The following is a 23,462-nucleotide window of genomic DNA, read 5'->3' as shown; positions in this document are numbered from 1 at the left end:
TAAGTTTATGATGATGGTTAACGGCTAAAGTTAGGAAAAGGTGCTGGCTGAGGTTAGCAGACTTAACATAACTTTCCCACTGTTCAAAAGGTTTAACGGTTAAACGTTAAAAACAAAGACGGTTCTTGCTTCAGTCGGGACTCGAGCCGCCGGTCTCCGGAGTTCGTTACGAGTGTTTCAGCACCAGATCCCGGTGTCACACGATGTCATTTGGAGTTGTGTTTTCCTCTTTCAAGTGCGAAAACGGTTTGATTGTGAATAAGGTTTTGATGTGTACATAATAGAGCGCCTATTAAAGCTCGAGGAAAGTAGATATGTTCATGAATGAGTTTTGCACTCGAGAATAAGGTCGGCTTAACCTAACCAACCTAACCCATCGCTTCGAGTGGCTCTTAGATTTTGCTAACCGGGAGAGGAATGTGCGGGTCGGAGCGAGGCCAAGGTGAAGTGAGCCGCAGAGAAAAGCCTTCGCTCGGCGCCGCAGACGAGGCACGGGAACGCTGTGAAGAGCCGTCACGCTCCTCTGTCAGCGCTGACCTGGGAAGACGTCTTTCAACATCACAAAGACCCCCGAAACTTCGCGCACACACACACACACACACACACACACACACACACACACACATCATCCCTGCGCTCTGTTCAGCCACCAGGGCCACAGTGAGCATGACGGAGAGGATGGCCGGAGCCGGAGCCGACGCCGTCCTGGTCGTAACGCCCTGCTTCTACAAGGGCAAGATGGACAGCCGCGCCCTGATCCAGCACTTTACCAAGGTCAGACTGAAGCTCACACACACACACACACACACACACACATAAAGGGTCTGTCTCATTTGCAAGGGAGGAAGCTTCGTAACCCTTAGGTCACATAGTCAGAGCCTATTTTGCTCAAAAGGTGAAAGGTCGTGAAAGGTGTGGTTAAGGCGAAACAAGTGGTATCAGGCAGTATTAGTAGCACAAACTCTGAAAAATATAAAACTTACTGATTTAGGTTATTTCTGGTACAGTGACTAGCGGCTGAGCTATGTTATAGTACAAGAAAAAAAAAAAACACATTTCCAGACAGTGAAGAAACAGTCCTTAACCAACCCAACTCAGTGCCTGTTGAGGAATTAAACCGAATTTAAAATAAACCATTCACGTCTCATATTTAAATTTAATCATCCTAATTTCCGAACTCCCTGAACAGGATGTAAGGGGTTCCCGGCATAGTCTTATGGGATGCCCAACGCAGCAAAGGTGTTTTTTTTTTTTTTTTTTTTTTTTTTTTTTTTTTTTTTTTTTTTATTTCTTCGAATCAAGAAGCCAAACTAGGACGTGCCTTAATGCGACTGTCCCGACTCTGAAAACGCTGCGCAGGAACCTCCCCTGCAAATGAGACAGCAACTGAAATGCAGATTATATGTTATTGAGACATTCTGGTTAGTCTCTAAAATAGGATTTGACAATACACAGCGTTTTAGAATATAGATCCATATCTATAGTCCACATAAGAACATCCACCTTTGTCAAATTTCATGACTGATTAGATTAAACACATTTTTTTGTACGGTGTGATGTGATTAGCTGTGCATGTGGAGAATAGCTGCTGGAGGGAGATAAAGCTTTACTTTATTAGACTATTATTAATGTTATTATTTTAAGTTATAGGCCTTCTGCAATAAGAAAAAATGCATTGTCACAATTTTCAGTAGATGATCAAACAGCTTAGACCTACATAAGCCTAAATTTATAGCACTTTTCCCTAGATACAATTGAGTTACTATAGGACTATTACAGAATATTACAGAATATTACAGACTATTACAGAATATTACAGACTATTACAGAATATTACAGGCGAAAGGCATAGTTGGTATAGTTTGCACGCTGCTCAGGCTCATGCATTCGGATTGGAAATCTCTTTCTTTCCATATGAATGCAATTCAAATTTTGGGATGGCAAACCCAGTTAAAAGTTTTATTTATTTTTTTTTAATTTAGTGTTATTCTTGAGTTCCAGCAAGATGAGAGAGTACAAGTAACTGCAAATAAGTTGTAGTTTTAGTGTCTGCATGTTCATCAGTAATCCATTCCAGCAGGGATCTAGATTACCGGGGGTCGTGGTTGTGGTTCTGACCCCATGGGCGTCTCTCTCTGCCGCCCCCTGCAGGTGGCGGACAGCAGCCCGGTGCCGGTGGTTCTGTACAGCGTGCCGGCCAACACGGGCCTGGAGCTGCCTCTGGACGCCGTGGCCCAGCTGGCCCAGCACCCCAACATCCTGGGCTTCAAAGACAGCGGAGGAGATGTAAGACGCCCACTCAGAATCTCTTACTTCTCCTCATACATTAACCAAAGTTGGAATTTGCATAGTGAAATAAACTGTGAGGCTGTTCCCACCTGGTGCTAATGTCCATCCTGAGGAATCTGAACACAAGCTGACACCTCTAGGCACAGGTGTAAACAGCAGCAGTGCGTCCTGAGTGATTGGATCTCAGGACGCATTCAGAGGTGGTTTGGGACGCTTGTGTCCACATTGCATTAGAGGTGTAAACAGACAAGTGTCCCAGGACGCATTGAAGGACCTGACGTCCTCTGTCTTGTCCAGCCCCACACCCACAACACCGGCCAGACTTGCCACTTTTCCAATAGAGAACACATCTCACCTGACTTGAGATGACCTGACAGCTGATGGATCAAATGCAAACTGAAGTGCAGGTCGGCTCTAAAGCAGCTGGTTAATGAATAAAAACACAAACTGTCTACCTGCAGGGTGGAAACTACAGGAGGGCCAGGAGGAGCTCAGTTCCCCTTAATAAGACATGAGCTCCCCTGAAGACACGATGCAAGAAATGTTGGGAGGTCTCTAAAATATGTATCGACAACATGCAGATTGTTTTCTTCCATATGAAGTTCAGAGGCAGTGGCAGTTCTCAAATTTCGACATACTCTTTCTAACCCTAGACACAACAGGAATACCACAGAGATATTACAGGTGGGCCCCGCCCCTTCCGGTGGACCCCCATGGGACCTTTCGGAGCGAAAAAAATGAATGGTGTTCAACAAACAGAAAATAATTATTTTCTGATCCCCCCGTTGTTATGCCTTGGATTACACAAATGTTGTTTATAGGCTTAAATGATCATTTTTCATGTCAAGAGTTTGACTGTTTATTGTGCCATTGTTCAGTTAAATGCTGTTGAGAAAACACAATTAGAAAGACTACATGCTGTGTCGCGTGTGTGACGTCACGTCCTCGCCCTTTCCCTCCCCTTCTTCTCCATCCAGATTCAAGTCAAGATGCTGGTGTGTTTTGTTCCCGATTATCCACATTCCAGCAGGAACGGCTGTAATTTCTATCATTTCCCGTCTGATAAGAGGACTAGGAATCGCTGGCTCCAGCTGACCAGTGCGGGTGGTGACGTGTATCATTCGCGTCGAGAGCAGCGAAGAAAAACCTAGTATTATCAAAATTCTTTGCGCTAAATTGTAGTCTTCTTTGCGTCAAAAAGTATCTTTAAATATCACAAACAACATTTGTGAAATCCGTGGCACAATTCAAACGGGACCAGAAAATAATTTTTATCTACCCGTTGAATCGCACTGATCATTTTTTGCTTTTGAGGACCCATGCACTGGAAGTGGAAGGGCGGGACTTCACCACTCTATAATTAAATAATCTGAGCCTGAACATGATCAGGTTGAGCTGTAAGAGATGTGAATTGCGTCCTCAGTGATTGACAGCCGCATTATAATGAGGCTGGAGTGAGCGAGGATGTCCCCTTTTGTTAAAGACCTGCTGTTTTGTTTTTATTTTTTGTGTGGAAGGAGGACTAGCTATTTTACCGTCTCTCTCTCTCTCTCTCTCTCTCTCTCTCTGTCTGAAATGATACGTGTTTATTTGCATATAGAGCAGGAAAGTGAGATCCAAACACAAGTGGGCAGGTGAGACGCATGTGGAGACGCAGGTTAATGCCAGGTGTGTACAGACAGACTGACAGCTGTCCACTTGTGTTCGGATTTCTCCGGATGGTTGTTAACACCGGGTGGGAACAGCCCCTTAGTTTTGTCAGTTTTGGAGACATCTGAGGTGCCGACATGATAAATCCTGTCGTATGTGGCAGAGAGACGACAGGACTTCTGACTTTACAACCAGAAAGGAAACAAGACTGAATTTTGTTTTGCTTTTGTGACTTTTATTGACTGACTTTGGCGATAAACAGGGAGTTGGCGTGACAACGTGCATCACTTGACACACAGGGTCTTACGCTTTAATGAGACTAAATGGAAACTAAACTGGTCATGAAAACGCATTTCAGTAAAGTAAAAGAAAAATAAAAACTAAACCTGATTAAAAAGAACCTCAATTTGCCTTTGCCAGTTGTCCTACTGTGAGTCGTGATTGGGAATATCATCTATCAATACATTATCAATACACTATACATATCAAAGACAAGTTTTCTGCCAGTATGTGCACAAAACAGATAAAAACAGATAGACAAAACAGATACTAACACTCCACAAAGGCGTGGCCACTACAAAACTAAAGCTTCAATTAAAACTCAACAAAAGCTATAATAAATGCTAAACAAAATTTTGTCATTTGTCAAATGTCATTTGAAAACCGAGATAAACTAAACTGAAACTGCAATCAAATTTCACCATCAAATAAAATAATGATTAATGAAAACTGTAAAACTTTAATAATCAGCAGGGTCAGGGGCGCAAATCCGACTCCACCACTGGGGGGGTCAAGTCCTCAATTTCTCTAAAGAGGGGGGTACACCAATATTAACCAATGTACAATATAAAATGCACACGCTGGAATAGTCGTACACTATACACCACACGTCACCAGTCTGCGCCCTCTGTGGCCGCTGTGCCTACATAAGCAGCCTATTAATTATTTTGGCAGGCTCCAGGGCAGGGATACTCAAATACCTGAACCTGGGGGCCACTTTAGGAAAATGGCAAGGGGCCAGGGGCCAGTTGACAAAATGACAACATTAATGATACTTGATTAGCCTACTTCTCTCTTTCATTTGTTTTATTTTCACAAAACGTATCAAAAGGCAAGTGCAATGATAGTCTTTTATGGTTTGGCTTTTCATTTCTATTATGTCCATGACACAGTTTGTAATCAAATGAATTTGCCACATTTTTCCACAATATTGAATAATTCTGTAAGTGCAATTTGCACATTCAACTGCACATGAGTAGCTTTCTGTCCATCTGTCTGCTGTCAGGTGGGTTAACACTGAAGATACCTGAGCACATCTCCTTCAGCTGCTTCACATGTATGACTTGGCCACATTCAACACAAATCATTTCTGAGTGAGGGCAGTTGTGCCTGTTTAGATGAGTTATTAATTATATACAAGCCCAAACAGAATCTGCAAACTTTTTTCTGGTTTTCTGTGGTGATTCAGGAGGAAAATCTGTGGGATTCTGTGGAGTGATTTTTTTTTTTTTCCATTTTAAGGTTTTAGACAGTTATCCAGTACTATAATCAATGTGTTTGGAGCAAAAATAAAACATTTTAACATGCGCGCGCGAGACACCATTGCACACTACGGAGTTTAACTTTGGGAGTCAGCTGTCAGCATGACAGAAACTAGATCAGCAGTGACGACAACACATTTCAAATGATTTCAGACTGTTAACCAGCTGGTAGGCAGTAGATGTTACTGACCCAAACCACGTCAAGTCAGAAAAGGGGTGTTTTGCCCAAAACGTTGGAGTATTCCTTTAAAAAGTACTGTTACGTTACAAAATAAGGTCAAAACTTAATAAAGGTAAGTCAGTAGATTACATTTGGGTTCCCCATTTCAAAAACAAGTCTTACCAATCCTGGCTTCAGCTGCCAGGTTTGTAGAAAATGCAATGCAAGACGGTTGCTCTGTTGTTCAAACCTGCAAATCTCATTTATTAGCTGTGAGCAGAGGCTGTTATAATTCACGTTAGACATTAGTTGGACATCAGAAAAATGAAAAAAAGGCCCTCTTGTTCTGCAGGATGGAGTCTACAGTACCTTTACACTTGTCAGGCAGCCACATTGGTGCAAAACCTTTGTGTGTCATGTGTCATATGTTACGTTTAATTATGTGACATAAAGGATAACACTTTTTGTACAAGACACCAAGAACAAAGTCACAACCTGCTTTGAAATGAATGTTTAAGTCTGATGACAAGCTGCACAGCAGGTCCAGAACAGGTCTAAGTAACACATCATTCATTAGGCCAATTAGGCTCGAACCACGTATGGTCACATTGTGTGTGTGTGTTTTTTTTTTTTTTTTTTCAATTAGCGTGCTGTCTGGCCTATCTCGTTGAGTTCTTGATGCGGCTGAAGCTCCTGGCTGAAGTGCCTGCAGCTGCTCGAAAATGTCACCATCGGCTGCGTCGCCTGGTGGAAAAGTGCCAGCGTTTCCTTCCCCGGTGTCTCTTTCTGAGTGTCGTAAATATAAAAGACTTTTACACTCTGGCTCTTAATTGGTGCTTCGCTTCACCCATTCCACCGCACGAGATCGAGAAGCAGAACGGTTACATTTTATTTATTCCATCACAGAGCCCACACAGTACTGTATTTTTGATATTTGGCAATAACAATACATTATCCGATTTGTGTCATGCATCAAAACAGATCCTCAAACTTGGTAATTAAATAGTTGTAAAGCAGCTCCATCTGCTCTGCTGTGATTCGCTGCCAGCTCTCTGACAAACTTAAACAATAACTAAATTCTCTGAATGATCGAGTGCTTTTCACTGCAATATGTGCTGCCTTTTTTTGTGTGATATCTGTGTCTCTGCTAATAATACCGACCAGCAGGGCCGGGTCTATGCAGGGGCAAGAGGGGGCCTGGCCCCCTCAAATAAATGTTGTGCCCCCTCAAACTAAATCCCCCAAAATATATTCAGTTAGACATGGTAAAAGGTGCTGGAGCACAATGCCCCCTCAACATTTGTGGCTGCCCCCTCATACATGCCTGGCTAGACCCGGCCCTGCCGACCAGCCAACGCGTCATCAGGCTCTACTTTGAAGCATAATCAGATACTGTGATACTGCGGCAGAGAACAGCAGCAGCCAGATGTGGCAGATGTGGGACTGGCGACTAGCGGTGGAAAACCGAACTGAAAAAAACAAAAAAAAAAAAAAAAAGACCCGTTCAATCCACAACTCACCCGACGAAGTGCAACGTTACACACACACACACACATCCATTGTATGAGAGCCGTCTAACCACCACACACTGAGCTGATGAATTTATGAATATATTGAAATTATTAATTATAATTATTAAGTTTTTTTCCCCCCAAAGTAGTGTTGTGACATATTAAGGAAATAAATAAAACTAAAAGTAAACAAACAGACAAAACAGAACAAAAAAGGGGTAAATAAAACAAAAATAAAATAATACACAACAGGGCATGTAATTTAAGACAATGAGCACGTTTACATGCACACCTTATTCCTGTATTAACCGGAATATTCGCAATATTCCGGTTGCGCACGTGTCATGTAAACACGCACCGAACCCGATTAAGGTCATATTCCGGTTGGAGAGAATTCCGAATTAGCCCCCTGGCATGTGCCTGTTCCAACCGGAATATTGGGGCATGTAACCACCTTAGTCGGAAAACTCCCCGAACCGGAATATTCAGTCAAGACTGCGCATGCTCGACTCACAAGGAATTCTGTGGCGTCTTTGTTGCTATGGTTACCTGCAAGCGGGGAAAACGGCATGGTGAACAGCAGCACGAGCCAGGAGACTGCAGTCTGCCTTCAGCTAATGAAAGACTTAAATATCATGGAGGATATCGATGGGAGAAAACACAGAAACAGCGACAGAAGAAGAAGAAAAAGAAGAAGACGACGAGGAAGAAGACTTCTTCGTCTGTATTTCCGGCAGACCAGACGCCTATACGCGTGCTGCTGCCCCCCGCGGCTGAGTGTCGCATTACATCAGAGAGTGGAATACGCCGAAACACGGGGGCATGCCAAGTAACATGTAAACGGAATATTCCAGTTGCCGCGGCGCAGTTACCTTAACCGGAATATTGAGCCGAACCGGAATATGGTGTGCATGTAAACGTACTCAATGAAATACACCGCTGCATCACAAGCAGACTGAATTTAAACAAACAAAAAGGAGGTGGGTGGTCAAGTGTGGGTCCAGTTTTATGTGTCTTTTAAATAGTCTGTGCAGCACTTTTGACTTTGAAGCATTTGTTGATTTCATGTTGTTAATCTTAAATGAATCCTCTGAATGGAAAAAATAGTTTGTGAATGAGACAATAAATTTAACTGAAACTGAAATCGTGACCCAAAAACCGCAGTACAAACCGAACCGTGCGTTTTCTTGAACCTGCTACCGGTGATGTAAGCGAAAAAACATTTGCAGATTAAAACAGGCACAGTCACAAGTTCGAATCCCACTCAGGCCCGCCGTCATCCACCTCGCTGTTTCCTTAACCTCTCTGCTGAACACACACACACACACAAAAAAAAAAAAAAACATCAAAAAATTAATATTTACAAAACAAGACGTGCCGCTCACCGTGTTGAGTGCCTTTGTACTCACTTTAGTTCTCACCGTGTTCTCGTACTTTAGATAATGTGCCGCCGCCGAAGCCCAGTTTCCCATCAGGGATCATTAAAGTGTCATATTTATCCTCCTGTCGCCACGGCGCCGCACTTCCAGCAGCTGTCCAAACACTCGGTGACGGTGCCCGACACATGAATCCAGAGGACATCATGTGAAGGCATCGTCTTTTCTGCCTGACTGATTTAAAGCCGCCTGTTCAATCCAAACGATTATCCTCCGTTACTGCAATAATTACAACGCCTACTGTTGTTTATCCCCGCAGACAGACTCAAACAGCCAAACAGCTCCTATTAACTCTATTTTTTTTTTTTATCACAAAAAAAAATGACATAATTGATTAAAATGAGTTTAATGAAGTTAAAGATGTTGCCTCTCGCTTTAATACTTTCTGGCAGATTAATAACAGATTTCTTAACATTTCAGCAAATTTCCTCAGACAGGCTGATCAAAGCTGAGCAGCCGGTGTGACGTGGAAAATTAAAGATTAAGAATTAAAGATTTTCCCATGTGTTACCCCAGGCGATCAGGTTGACGATAATGAGGCTAATAAGAAAGGCTAATAGTGAGTATTTTCTCTCACCAGGGTGGACAGTGGCCTCCGCATCGAGTTATGCGGCTAAAATATCAGACTTTGTCGAGCTATCAGGAGAGAGCAGCAGGAGCCGTTCTAATAACCTAATTGACTGACTGATCAATTACAGCGCCGCGTGTTTTGAAATGACTGATAGGAGGAGACTGACTGACACCCGGCGGCTAAAAATAGGCCCTTCCTCGGGAGCGGTGACGGAGATGGAAACCGGAGGCTGCAGGTTTTCCCTGCGGAGTTTCACCTTCATGTGGGAGATACTTGAGAAGGAGAGGAGGGAGGAAAAAAGGAGTCATCTTACGCCGCCTTTGAACGTTTCAACATTTCAGGTTTATTTGGATACGGCACCTCGTATCCGGATTGACAAAAGAGAGTGAAAAAAAAAAAAAAGAAAAAGGCAAAATAGTGAGCCTTTCAATTATTCATGAGCCTCTCCTATCCCATCTTCCTCTTTTGAAGTTGCCTCCTCTTTTTTGTTCTCACTTGGGATTTCTCTTCTCTCTCTCTCTCTCTGTTGCTGCCTCTCTCTCTCTCTCTCCTCCTCCTCCTCTTTGGGACGCCGAGCCCCCCCCCTCTTCTCCAAAACCTCAGCCGTGTGAAGATTCGACGCCCGCCTCAATTTGAGCGATTTGTTTACCTTGTGAGACGCCGGGTTTGCCGCTGTTTCCGTGACAGGCACCCCCGGGACGAAAATATCATAAAATATTAGTCCTGACAGTGATAACAATGAGACGTTCTTCTCTCTCTCTCTCTCTGTTTTTTTTTTTTAATCCATTCCTCAGATCACACGGATCGGCCTGATTGTTCACAAAACCAAAACGCAGGATTTCCAGGTGCTGGCCGGCTCGGCGGGGTTTCTCATGGCTGCCTATTGTGTCGGTAAGAACACAGAGCGGTAAGAGCGCCGTCACCCCCACAGCTTCATGGGCCTCAGGCGGTAATCGCACCCACACCCACTGTTTTCTCTGGTCTGAGCCACGGTGCATGAAGTTTACTGAGTTGTATTTTGGTATTTGGTTCACCGGGCTTCACACTGGTCAGTTAAACGCCCGAGGCTCGGCACCAGAAAACATGGAATAAGTCTGAAATTCAGAGATTAGGTCCACATGGTTCCCACCACCCGCCTTACTCCCTGTATGCTTTTTCCGACTTCCCCAGACTGAGATCAGATGTTTCCACCAGATGTTTGCTTTGCTTAAAGACTGAAATTTATGGATTTTAAATCTGTGGTTAGTCTTATTTATTGTTTGTATTGTAATATATTGGAAGCACATGTCTTGGAAAAGGGGAAAAAACCGGAGTCGTTTTAGGAGAAGCTGATTTGTAGCGGATCTTCCTGTTTTTTTCATTCTGATGGAGCCAGGCTAACGACTCCCATAGACTTCAAGTCTTTGTGCTAAGCTAACACCAAATGCTACCCAAAGGAACCGAACCACTGGACGCACGGAGGTGAAAATCGTGTCTGGAGGAGTTGGAAAAAGGGTATTTTGCCTAAAACTTTGCAGTAAGTAAGTAAGTAAACTTTAATATCCCTAAGGGGCCGTTCATTGTACAGCCAGCAGAGAATAAATAAATAGTAAAGACAGCAGTTCATACACAGAATATGCAACAAACAGATGCAGGCTACTGGTGTTTATCAGGGACAGATCACATCAAGCTGTTAGAGACAAATGCAGGCTTGTATCTCTTCGTCCTACACTTTGGTAAAATACCTGCGACTGGATGGCAGCCGTCTGTATGCAGACGGTGACTCTGGTCTTCCTCGTGACTCTGGCTCCACATCGGAGGGAGAGCTTTTCCAGATTTATCCCAGCAGTTCACAGCGCTGTTCAGTCTGCGCTTATTTTTCAAAGCGGGGGACTCAAACCAGGAAGTTAAAACAGACTCAACAAAACAAGAATAAAACATTTTCATAAGATGTATCTACATGAAAACTTCTCAACTTCAGATAAAGATGCATCCGCCGGTGGGTCTCAGCTGGGGGTGTACAGCCACTGCACTATTTGTATTCAGGTTCGGATTCGGGCTTTTAAAAAAAAAAAAACTTCAGATTCGTTATTTGGATTTGGGAAGAAATCTGAAGTGGGCGCACTAGAGACTTCCACCGAGCTCGCCGGCTCACTTCCGGTTTAGCTCTCGGCTAACTAGAACGGGAATAAAATAATTGATTCGTGCAGCTCTTCTAGACTTTCCAAACGTAATCGGACTGAATGGATCAAATTCTGCCAGTGAAACGAGTCGTGTCGCGGGGGCTGGGACACCGTTTTATAGCCGCTTCTTTTCCTGTTATTGTCTATGAGAAAAATACTTTTTGGGCCACGGTGCATCACGTGATGCTGCAATTCCACATTTGGCCACTATGTAAAATTAGCTTTAACGCGTGGCGCTGTTCCACGTTTTTTTGTTCTTTAGAAAAAAGCTCCCGAATTATGAGGAGGAACTTCGGACAGAAAAACTGTTTGGGATCAAAGCATTATTTGTGTACTTCCGAATATCGTATTCGGGTTCGGGTACACACTGGTCTCAGCACAACCCACAGCTGTGTGTCGGCATCAGAAGTCAGGCTGTCGTCTGGAGTTGTGCCCAGATATTTGCTCTGCCGCACAACTTCACCCGCCGGGCCGTGAATTAAAACAGGAGAGCTTGGTGGAGGCTTCTTCCTGAAATCAGCGATCAGGTCTTTCGTTTTAAAAAGTATTTATATTCAAGGACCAGCTCTCGCACCATGGGGCCGTGATCGGTGTCCTGGTCGTTACGTAGTGACACAGTCTGCCTTCATCCTGACTCCAGTGACGAGGTAAGAGTGTGTGGCGACCTTTCCTCCTGCCATGAGATTTTCACAGTTTACGAGAGTCAAAAAAAGTCGGTTTCCAGTATATCCCAAGGCCGCCGCAAATACTTGAATCTGATTGGCTGCTGGTGTCTGTTAGGACTGTACATCAGGACACCTTAAACATGTTAATCTACCTGTGCAAATCTTCTGTATCAGTGCATGTAATATAACAGGTAATGCTTTTATAAATGCATGTGTTTTTAAAATAATCTCTATAGCTGGATGCTGTAATCCTGCTGTGTGCCTCGGTCAGTCAAAAATAACATCTTTGTGTCTTTCAAAACAGTTTTTTTTTAAAACACTTTCTCTATTAGTTTTCCAAGAAACAAAAAAAAAAAACATAACTACACACAAACACACAGAGAGTAAAAAAATATAAAACATATATCTAAATAAATAACAAAATAAAATAAAATGAATGTAATACATAAAAAATTTAAAATGCATTAAAAATGAAATACATAGTAATAAAAATCAAAATGTTTCTCCTACGTCTAGTCATCATCCCATCATACAGTCAAGATTTCCAACCTACTTTTAGCAGAGTTAAAATCTCCAGATAATCTCCACCTTCACAAGTCTTACTCTGAGTACTTGCCAGATTTGCATGTTGAAGGTGATGGATAAGAGGAACCCATAACTTTTTAAATAACTCTTGTTTTCCTTTTATAGAACAAGGAATTTACATGCAGACATTTCTTTTAGCCATTTAATTGCTGGACAATGTTCATTTTTCCATGATAGTGCCATCATCTGCTTTGCTTGTAACAGACATACTTCTTTTGGATGAAGTCCTGATATAAAAAACTGAGGCTTCAAAGTTAATCATATTGATAATATCACTTTAAATATATATTTGGCCTCTTCCCAGAATTGTTTTATCTGACTACATTCCCAGATATGATGGAAAAATGTTGCTTTGAACTACTACTTTAAATTTAATAACTCCACAGTTTATACAATTTTCTTGCGTCCCTAAAAATGGAAAGCAAATGACATTACACAGGTCAGAGCCGTGTGAGCCATTCAGACACTCGGGGCTGTCGTCTCGTGGTGGCATCCTGCTGCCCAGGACGTTTGTTTCAACCCCAACCTCACCTCACCCGACCTCACCTGACCTCACCTGACCTCACCTGACCTGACCTGACCTGACCCGACCCTGAGCTGCAGCTCTCCTGCTGATGGCTGCATTAACTAACCAGTAGATTTATATTAAGCTAACTAAGCTAATTAGCTAACCTAAGCTAATTGGCTAGCTGAGCTAATTAAGTCTTAAGTAGTGGAAGTTCATTATGTCCTGAATAGATTCCAGTTAAATTTTCTTTTTAGGGACAAAATATAAAACTTAATGCTTTACCTTTTTGACAGTTTCGGCGTGATTCTTCCTCCTTCATCCGAAGCGTCACCCCATGACTTGTTCGTAATAAAGTGGTGGAAGTTCATTATGTCCTGAATAGATTCCAGTGACGCTTCTGATGAAGGCAGAAGAATCACGCCGAAACTGTCAAGAAGGTAAAGCATTAAGTTTTATATTTTGTCCCTAAAAAGAAAATTTAACTGGAATCTATTCAGGACATAATGAACTTCCACTACTTAAGACTTAAGTTTTATATTTTGTCCCAAAAAAGAAAATAATTAAGTCTTGTGCAAATGTTGCCACGGCCTCACCCTGCTCTATTTCTAAAAACTTGATTTCCACAAAACTAACGAGGTTATTTATTCCAGCAGCCGATGTTTTTGTGCAAAACCAACATCGAGCTGCCTGACCCAGTTTTGTGTAGATACTGTAAGAGTCATATTTAATTCATTTTGGCAAATCCATGATGTTTTCAATGCTCAAGCTGAATGTCCACATCAGCTGATAGAGTCTCTGCTGTCAGGCGGTTAAAGATCACCGGCTGACTTGTGTGGAAAAAGTGCAGGGATACTTTTTCAATTTTTTATTTTCAGGGCGCATCGCTTCTTAAATGAATTAGCTCTCCTGTTTTTTAATTGTGGCAAATGGCTCTGGTGCATGCGTGATAGTGCACCCTGAGGCGTCCTGCTGCAGGTAATTAATGGTCTTGGCGGTGGCCTCCCCATCATCCATTCATTCCCCGACACCGGGACACCTCGTCATGCATCATCACTCGCATGATGGACGAGTGTGAGCTCTCGCCGTGATTCACCATCTCCGGTGCTCACAGCGGCGGAGAGCAAACGAAGAAAGAGCCGCAGATGAGCGTCAGTCGCGACTTTAATCTGTTATGTTTGGCTCTGCGAGCGCGAGGACCCGCTGGCTGTCACGTGTTTACATCTGTCTCCCTGTACCCATAATCCCGTATGTGTTTGAGTCCTTTTCCTGATCGCACAGAGCGTCGCTGCTGTTATTTGTTGGCATCCAGGGCTTTATTTCAGAAACCAGGATTAGCAAGCCAGCCATGTACAGTAAACTGTTATGAACATATCTTATGTAATTTTGTTCATTATGTGCAATCATCCCATCAACCTTATTATTTTCTTCATACAGTGGCACGCTGATGCATAATACACACACATAATACATAAAAATGTCGTATTTTGATGAATTGGTGAATTAGACGGTCCCTCTGTTGGAAAATAGTTCAAGAGGAAACATTCAAATCATCAGCTGTGAGGTTTATGAACATTATAAGGCTGTTGGAACCAAAAATTCACATTTAATGATTGATTGCATGATTGCATGATTTTCTAAATGTTTTCTAAAGGTTGCCTTGTGATGTAAAATGTGCGTAAATTGTTTTAAATGTGCTGAATATTCGGGATCACGCGTGTGGTTGTTTAAATAAGGGTCATGCTGAGGGACACGAGGGCACTGAGGCGCGTCAGAGGGTTTGCCGCGTTGCAAAGGCGTACAGTCTCTGTAATGTGACTCTGCACCGATACATCAGGAGGGAGAGAGCTGACAGCGCAGCACTTTCACCCCGTCACACACACACACACACACACACTCTCACACAGCGGAGTTTAACCTATCCCACCCGGGTTAACAGCTCATCTGACCAAAAACTGCAGATAAAAATCCAACAAGAGCTCCCCGTTCATTTGATTACCTTTTTAAAACGTCGCGTATTTGCACATATAAAACAAAGCGAAGCAGCAGCGAGAGAAAAGAAGGAAGAGCAGATGAGTTCATGGAACCTCAGAGGCTTATAAAACAAGCATTACAAGCAATTACAGAACTAATTAGTAATCCATAAACGCAGCCGGTGCTCAATATAACCTGTTATAAATTTAGACGTTCTCGCTCGTGCACGTCGTCTCTCTGTTGCGACGGGGTTAATTGATTTGTGCAGCCGCTTGCAGGTCGAAACAGTCTTTTAGCCAAACACCCTGACATCGTCCCAGCGCTGTAATCTCTCCCCAGTTCAGCATTTCACCACTTTACCTTTGTCGTCATGTTTGATTTGTGGGATATCAACATTTTTAAGCGCGGATCAGAGAAGTCTTTGCTGGAGGAGAGAAGAGTCAGGGTGCCGCCGGTGGCAGGTTATGTAAATGATGTGTTTACCCTGCTCTTAGCAACCTGTTAGCAACGAGCTGCTTTGACTTGGAGAGAAAAGCTTGCATGCCGTTACAGAAATAGAAAAACCTCGGTGACAGCAGAGTCAGGTGCAGATGGGAGATGAACTGAAGGCAAAAGCTGCACGGATGAGTTGAGAAACCTAACAAGTTTTTTTTTTTTTTTTTTTTTTTCCTGCACACAGTTAAGTAATTAACACTCTATCACGCTTTGTGGCACGCTTTGTGGCATGTGTAAAAATACTGAGCAGGGCCGGCTGACCTCGATTTTAGATCAAGATGGCGAGAGGGGGAGAAAAAAAAAAAAAAATCGAAGTGACTCTGAAACACAAGTCACGAACACCACCACCGGCTGGCTAGTGTTTCAACAAGAACAGCGACAAGTGACGTCTATATTTAGATTGATGGGAAAGTCACGGCTAAACGGTGCAAGCAGCGGCCAGAAGTGCACATGAAACGGCGGTGAAACAAAAGAGCAGCTCAGGCGCCTCTGAACGTCGACGCGAGGCATGTGGAGTCTAAAGCCCAGAGAGTTTGCCGGCTCTCTTTTGACCCGGCTTCGTCACCATGGTAACAGATGCTGCAACACATAACCTGCTCCGGACCAGAGTTTCGGCTTAAAATGGCCTTTCTTTCACGTTTTTCCCGGGTAACACGTCTGTTAACCCTTTAAATTTGACACTGAACATCGTCCACAAAATACAAGAATAATAAGCCACAGCAGCTCTTTAACACTCTGAACGATATTTTTGTGCCTGATCCTTATTTGCTGCCAGGTTTGTCTGACACATCTAATAAATCACCGGTTAAAAATCAACATCTGTCACACATTGGCCTAATATTATATCAGTCATTTCACTTGACACTGACAAAAGCTAGTATCCTTCGTTACAGGATAGTGTGAGTCCTAAATGCCTAAATTCTTGAGTTTAACGTTTAACCCTTTGATGCATGAATTATGAAAGCCTGAGTCCAGATTTTTTTCTTATGTGTTTTTACTCTTCTTAGGGCATGAACACTTTTGTGAGTCTCCATACTTCTTTACACTGCAAAAACGCAAAATCTTACCAAGATTATTTGTCTTATTTCAAGTCAAAAATGTCTTATTTCTAGTCAAAATATCTCATTACACTTAAAATAAGACATGATCACCTCAGAAGTAACTTGTTTTTAGACAATTGTCTCTTGTTTCAAGTGAAAATTTGCTTGTTTCATTGGCAAAATTTGCCAGTGGAAAAAGTGAAAATTCACTTGAAATAAGTGAAAATTAGCTAGAAACAAGAAACAAATTTTGCCAATGAAACAAGCAAATTTTCACTTGAAACAAGAGACAATTGTCTAAAAACAAGTTACTTCTGAGGTGATCATGTCTTATTTTAAGTGTAATGAGATATTTTTTACTAGAAATAAGACATTTTTGACTTGAAATAAGACAAATAATCTTGGTAAGATGTTGAGTTTTTGCAGTGTAAGGATGCAGGACTGGTATTACCATGTCATGATACTGGTATTAATATGTTTTCAGCAACAAGAACTGACAGTCTTTGCATAAACCTCAATGGAGGGGAGCAGCAGAGAGCATTCTAACAGCTGATATGCAATTCCACCATAGAAACCATTGCATTTAGGAGAAAATGACTTTAAAACAGCTGTTCACTGTAGTGACCGCTATGCGCCAAAGGGTTAATTAATAGGAATAACCTGGAAGATAATTTACAAATGTGCACAGTCCATAATATTCTGCCAATAGTCTTCTCTGGCCTTATTTGTGGCCACAGTTTTTTTTTTTTTTTTTTCTTAGAGGGAATTAAGTGTCACTGTAAACCAATCCAAAGTGATTCTGAGTGATCGCCTTTTATCCTGTGGCGAAGCGAGACAAGGCGATTTTATTTATGATGTTTCACATTTCATGCACAGCGATGATTCAAGCTACTGTACAGGGAAGATTAAAACAAAGCAATAACAACACAGTGAAGCAACTGTATCAAAATCATGCATAAAAAGAAGAAGCCAAATAAAAAAAAAAAGAATAAAAAAAAGAATAAAAGAGTGGAGTAATGATCAATAGGGCTCTTCATTGCGAATTAAAAACTGCTCGGGTCGAGGATGAAATATTTGTATCCTGGATGGGGGGCGTGGTCTCTTCCAGTGATTTGATGAGGAGGATGATGATGATGATGATGATGATGTAAAATCCTGATGCTGTGGCCTTCACTCTCCCAACATCTCAGCCTAACCGAACACCTGTGGGAGGCTTTGAGAGCGACACGTCAGACAAAACACCGAACGAGGGAATATCTTCTAGAAAAAAAATCGGAGCTCCATCGTTCCTGTAGACTTGAAAAATCTCTGCCAACGTGCACTAAAACAGCTCAACACCTTACTAATGCACTTTATGTTGCTTTTACACTGCAAAAACTCAAAATCTTACCAAGAATATTTGTCTTATTTCAAGTCAGAATGTCTTATTTCTAGTCAAAATGATAAATAAATTACACTTAAAATGAGCCATGATCACCTAACAAATACAGTGGTCCCTCGCTATAACGCGGTTCACCTTTCGCGGCCTCGCAGTTTCACGGATTTTTTTAGTGCAATTTTGCATGCTTTTTTTTTTTTTTTTTTTTTACAGCGCATTGTGTTCTGCGTCCTGATTGGCTAAGGGACTGTAGACCATTATCAATCAATCTCCTCCGTGCCGTGTCTCCTGTACAGTACAGAATGCGTTCATTCTATAATACTGGACTTATTTTTCTACGAAGGTTTGAACTTTGAGAGTTTAAACAAGAGAGAAAAGTGAGAAAATGTTAATGCCTGTCTGAGAAAAGTGTATAAAGTGTGTAGTGAGGGGTTTTACAGCCTTAAAACATCTAGAATAATTGTAAGAAATAAAGCTGACTACTTCGCGGATTTCGCCTATTGCGGGTTATTTTTAGAACGTAACTCCCGCGATAAACAAGGGACCACTGTAACTTGTTTTTACACAATTTTCACTTGTTTCAAGCTAATTTTCACTTGTTCCACTGGCAAATTTTTCCAATGAAACAAGCAAATTTTCACTTGAAACAAGTGAAAATGGTCTAAAAACAAGTTACTTCTGAGGTGATCATGTCTTATTTTAAAGTGTAATGAGATATTTTGATTGGAAATAAGACATTTGACTTGAAATAAGACAAATATTCTTGGTAAGATTTTGAGTTTTTGCAGTGTACCTTTGCCACCTGTGTAAGTGTATTGTGTTTGAAAAGCCTGCGATGAACAGAGACGATAACGTGAAATCTCGTTCTCATCGCTTGGAGAAACGTGGAAGCACATAGCAACCAGGTTTATGGTCCCGTTTCCTCGTGTTCCTGGTCTCTTTTGGCTTTAACGCAGGTGGATGTGCTGATATGAGGATTTCACCTCTCTGTCAGCTGAAAACCTCACATCTCAAAGGTCGGTTTTGAGGGAATCCAAAAAAAAAAAAAAAAAAAAAAAAAATCCGCCTCATTTTTACCCTGAAGAACGTGGATTTTTAATTTTTTTTTTAAAGTTCTGTTAGATTTGAAAAGGTCTCATAAAAACCCCAAGGTTAGAAAAAAAAAAAAAAAAATCATCCAAAGTGGAGTTGCGAGGTTTCCGGCCGGCAGCGGCGGCGCGATGCGAGCTGCTCACCTGCTTGGTATGTCAGTCACGTAGCGTGTACTGTAAGCACGGATTAGATAACACGTTGGGGGATAGGCATCAGTACGATGCCCAGGAACCAAATGAGTCATGTTCTCCCTCTCACAGCTCTGTCAAAGACACTGTCACACACACACACACACACACACACACACACACACACAGAGCGCTCTGATCTCTGCTCCCTGACGTGTTCTCTTCCATAAGTGAAATCTGTGAGTAATTAGCTGTGTGTCTGTGTGTGTAGTGCACTGTAGTGAGCTACTTGTGTGTGTGTGTGTGTGTGTGTGTGAGTGACTGACACACTGATGCAGTATGAGGATCTGCAGAATCTGCACTGACTGATTGATATGATAATACGTCCGTCTTGTTAGTGTGTGTCCGTGTGTTTGATCAAGTTTCGAATTCGGAATGTCTGAATTCGCACTCTCAAACACCTCCTCCCACACACACACACACACACACACACACACACATGATTCCCCAGAGCGCATTAAAGGGGCGGTCCGTCAACCTGTCAATCAAAACCTCCAAATGGAGTGCGACGGCCTTCAGAAGCCGCCGCTCGCAGCGTGCGATGAGTGGGCGGGGCCGGCAGCCTGTCAATCACAGGCGTTCGAGGCGCGCTCTCTCGCCGCTGTCAGATGTTTGATCCGAGCCACCCCGGCGTCTCGGTGGAATCGGGCTGAACACCCAGCCATCAGCGGCCGTCGCCTCGGCGTGCCTGAACAACGGCTCCAAGGCCACGGGGCCCCGTTTCCTCGCCGTCCGCCGCCCTCCTCCGCCGGCAGACAAAAGACGACGAGCTGTCACTCCGGACGGCAGCGCTGCCTCGCCGGCTGACAAGGAGACGTTATTGAATCTCCGCCTGTAAATAGTAATAACAACAATAATGACAACAAAAGCACACACAGCTCAGTGCGCCGGGAAAAGCCAGAAAAGCAAAGAGTCGACAAAACGCTCCGTGTGTGAGAATGTTGTTGTGCATCGCCAGGAAATCATTCACGGCTTTGTGTGTCGACGCTGGCGATATAAATGCCTTGGAGAGTTGTTGGGGGATTTTTTTGTTAAAGAAGAATATGTGCTAGTTAAGCTCTTATTCACCGCTTCCGATTTATTCCAGTTTTTTTTTGCACGTTCTTGCAAAAGGGTCTCAGGGTCGGTCACATCGCAGGACGATATCGCAGACTGAAAAAGCTTTTGCACGCCGATCATTGCATCAACATGACCGCTCCCATTTTTTATTTCAACGAGCCAAACGCTGCCTTTCAAACTGTGAACGTCCTCACTGCAGCTCGAGCGTTTTTCCACTAGCAACTCCACTCAACTTTATTTAAAAAGCCCTTTAAAACAACCACAGTTGCAACAAAGTGCTGTACAAAAATAGGCAATAACAGGAAAATAAATAAATATTAGATTAACTTTTATTGTTTTTAATGTTTCTAAAACAACTTACACACTGCAAAAACGCAAAATCTTACCAAGATTATTTGTCTTATTTCAAGTAAAAAATGTCTTATTACTAGTCAAAATATCTCATTACACTTAAAATAAGACATGATCACATCAGAAGTAACTTGCTTTTAGACAATTTTTCAAGTGAAAATTCACTTAAAACAAGTGAAAATTTGCTTGTTTCATTGGCAAAATTTGCCAGTGGAAAAAGTGAAAATTCACTTGGAATAAGTGAAAATTAGCTAGAAACAAGAAACAAATTTTGCCAATGAAACAAGCAAATTTTCACTTGAAACAAGAGACAATTGTCTAAAAACAATTTACTTCTGAGGTGATCATGTCTTATTTTAAGTGTAATGAGATATTTTGACTAGAAATAAGACATTTTTGACTTGAAATAAGACAAATAATCTTGGTAAGAGTTTGCGTTTTTGCAGTGTAAAAACAATAAAACAATTTAAACACAATAAAACAATTAAAAACAAATAAAACAATAAATAAAACAAACCATAAAACACTAAAGCAGAAGGAGAGTCTCACGTGGGGTTGAAAGCCAAAGAATAAAAATGGGTTTTAAGACGAGTTTTTAAAAATGGACAGTGAGGAGGCCTGTCTGATGTGGAGGGGGAGCTCGTTCCACAGTTTCGGAGCGGCGACTGAATTTGCCTTGTCGAATTTATGTTTGTGCAGGAAAAAAAAAATCTGTTTATTTCAAAAAGGTAAGATAAGATAAAATATTCCTTTATTAGTCCCGCGGTGGGGAAATTTCACGCATTACAGCAGCAAAGTGGATAGCAGGATATGAAGCAAAATTTACATTATAAACAGTATAAATAGATAATAAATAGCAAAAAGCAATATAAACATTCTAAAAAGGAATATAGAAAAACAAAATAGAAATATGAACAATGTGAATATATGAATATGAACAAGGTGCTGTGCTATACACCAACAGTCCTGTAGATGGCAGTGTCAGACGTGTTGGGTTGAGGATTTCCACTTCAAAAATACTTAGAAACTTGAATAAGCTGAAGGGGAGGACTGTTCCCACTGACGTGTGACGTGACACACTGGTGATCCGCTCTGAAAATATGAAATATTAATAATTTTACCGCACTCTGGGTGAATGCTCTTTTCTGATTGGCTGGCAGGTGTGCGTTAAAACTGTGTTACAGTGGCCCCTGGTTTATCGTGGGAGTTGCGTTCTAAAAATAACCCCCAATAGGCGAAATCCGCGAAGTAGTCAGCTTTATTTTTTACAATTATTCTAGATGTTTTAAGGCTGTAAAACCCCTCACTACACACTTTATACACTTTTCTCAGACAGGCATTAACACTTTCTCACTTTCTCTCTTGTTTAAACTCTCAAAGTTCAAACCTTCGTAGAAAAATAAGTCCAGTATTATAGAATGAACACATTCTGTACTGTACAGGAGACACGGCACGGAAGAGGTTGATTGACAATGGTCTACAGTCCCTTAGCCAATCAGGACGCAGAACACAATGCGCTGTAAAAAAAAAAAAAAAAAAAAGCATGCAAAATTGCACAAAAAAAAAATCCGCGAAACTGCGAGGCCGTGAAAGGTGAACCGCGTTATAGCGAGGGACAGCTGTACTGCACATGCAGATCGGTTGAACTTTAAGCGCCTTTCTAAACTCGTCCGCCGCTCAGCTTGTTACCATAGCAACATTAAAAAGCACAGCTGTCAACGCCGGTTATCGACTGCAGCGGCACATAAACTAACGAGTGGGAAGGAAAACACACCGAAGAGTCTCCTCCTCCTCCTTCCTTTGCTTCGTGTCGGGGGCTTCTTTGTCTCCACGTCGTGCCTTAAAATTGTCGATAATCCCGTACCTAATCACCTAATTAAACAAGGAATTTGCAAAGGAAAAGTACACTGCAAAAAGTCCAAATCTTACCAAGAATATTTGTCTTATTTCTAGTCAAAATATCTCATTACACTTAAAATAAGACATGATCACCTCAGAAATAAATTGTTTTTAGACGATTTTCACTTGTTTCAAGCTGATTTTCACTTAAAACAAGTGAAAATTAGCTTGAAACAAGAAACAAATTTTGCCAATGAAACAAGCAAATTTTCACTTGTTCAATTGTGTCACAAGTAGAAATTTGCTTGTTTCATTGGCAAAATTTGTTTCTTGTTTTATTTTATTATTATTTCTGAGGTGATCATGTCTTATTTTAAGTGTAATGAGATATTTTGACTAGAAATAAGACAAATATTCTTGGTAAGATTTTGAGTTTTTGCAGTGTAGTGTGAGTGTGTTTTGAAATAAAATGCACGGGTAGAGAATTCCACTTTGACAGGTCGTGCTCAGTTTGTGAAATAAAATAGTTCTGTTTCATTTCTGTTGATTCAGTGATCGCTTTGCGTCTCCGTCTTTCAGGAGAATTTTCTGAGATTGGTAAGAGTGAACGCCAAGCTTCCCGTTTTGGAAAAGCAACGTTTACTTAGTTTTTCAAAGCCGTTTACGAATGTCCCATTGAACGCTGTCGAAGCCGAGCAGGAGCATCGATATCAGGATCAATACTGAAGCGATCGGTGAAATGATGCTCTCTACGTCTGAGGATGATCCCAGACAATCTGTAAACGGGGCCCGCCGTCCAAAACAGAGAACGTGTCATTTCAGGAAACCTTTCAAACCCGGATGAACTCAAAAAGTTGCGATCACACAGCTCAAGATGTGGCTGTTTGATTTTATTTTTTTTCTCACGTTCTGTAAAAATCAACATTTACATGATACGAGAGTTTCCGCTCACAGTGCACGATCCGCCGTGC

The 23,462-nt window shown here is 41.9% G+C and overlaps 1 protein-coding gene across 3 annotated transcripts in view; it reads left to right on the top strand.

Moving 5' to 3' along the window:
• The window catches only part of hoga1 (4-hydroxy-2-oxoglutarate aldolase 1), a 77,370-nt gene that overhangs the window by 6,197 nt on the left and 47,711 nt on the right, over positions 1–23,462 (top strand). For all 3 annotated transcript variants that reach the window (XM_030061295.1, XM_030061287.1, XM_030061306.1), the window contains exons 3-5: positions 647–774; positions 2,152–2,286; positions 9,953–10,049. In XM_030061295.1, the coding sequence (XP_029917155.1) occupies positions 647–774; positions 2,152–2,286; positions 9,953–10,049 (360 nt within the window). The remainder of the gene's footprint in view (positions 1–646; positions 775–2,151; positions 2,287–9,952; positions 10,050–23,462) is intronic.

The sequence above is a fragment of the Myripristis murdjan genome, chromosome 1, assembly GCF_902150065.1.
Source record: "Myripristis murdjan chromosome 1, fMyrMur1.1, whole genome shotgun sequence".
Taxonomy (NCBI): domain Eukaryota; kingdom Metazoa; phylum Chordata; class Actinopteri; order Holocentriformes; family Holocentridae; genus Myripristis; species Myripristis murdjan.
Note: the sequence above shows the minus strand (reverse complement) of the source record. Positions and strands in the feature narration are given on the sequence as shown.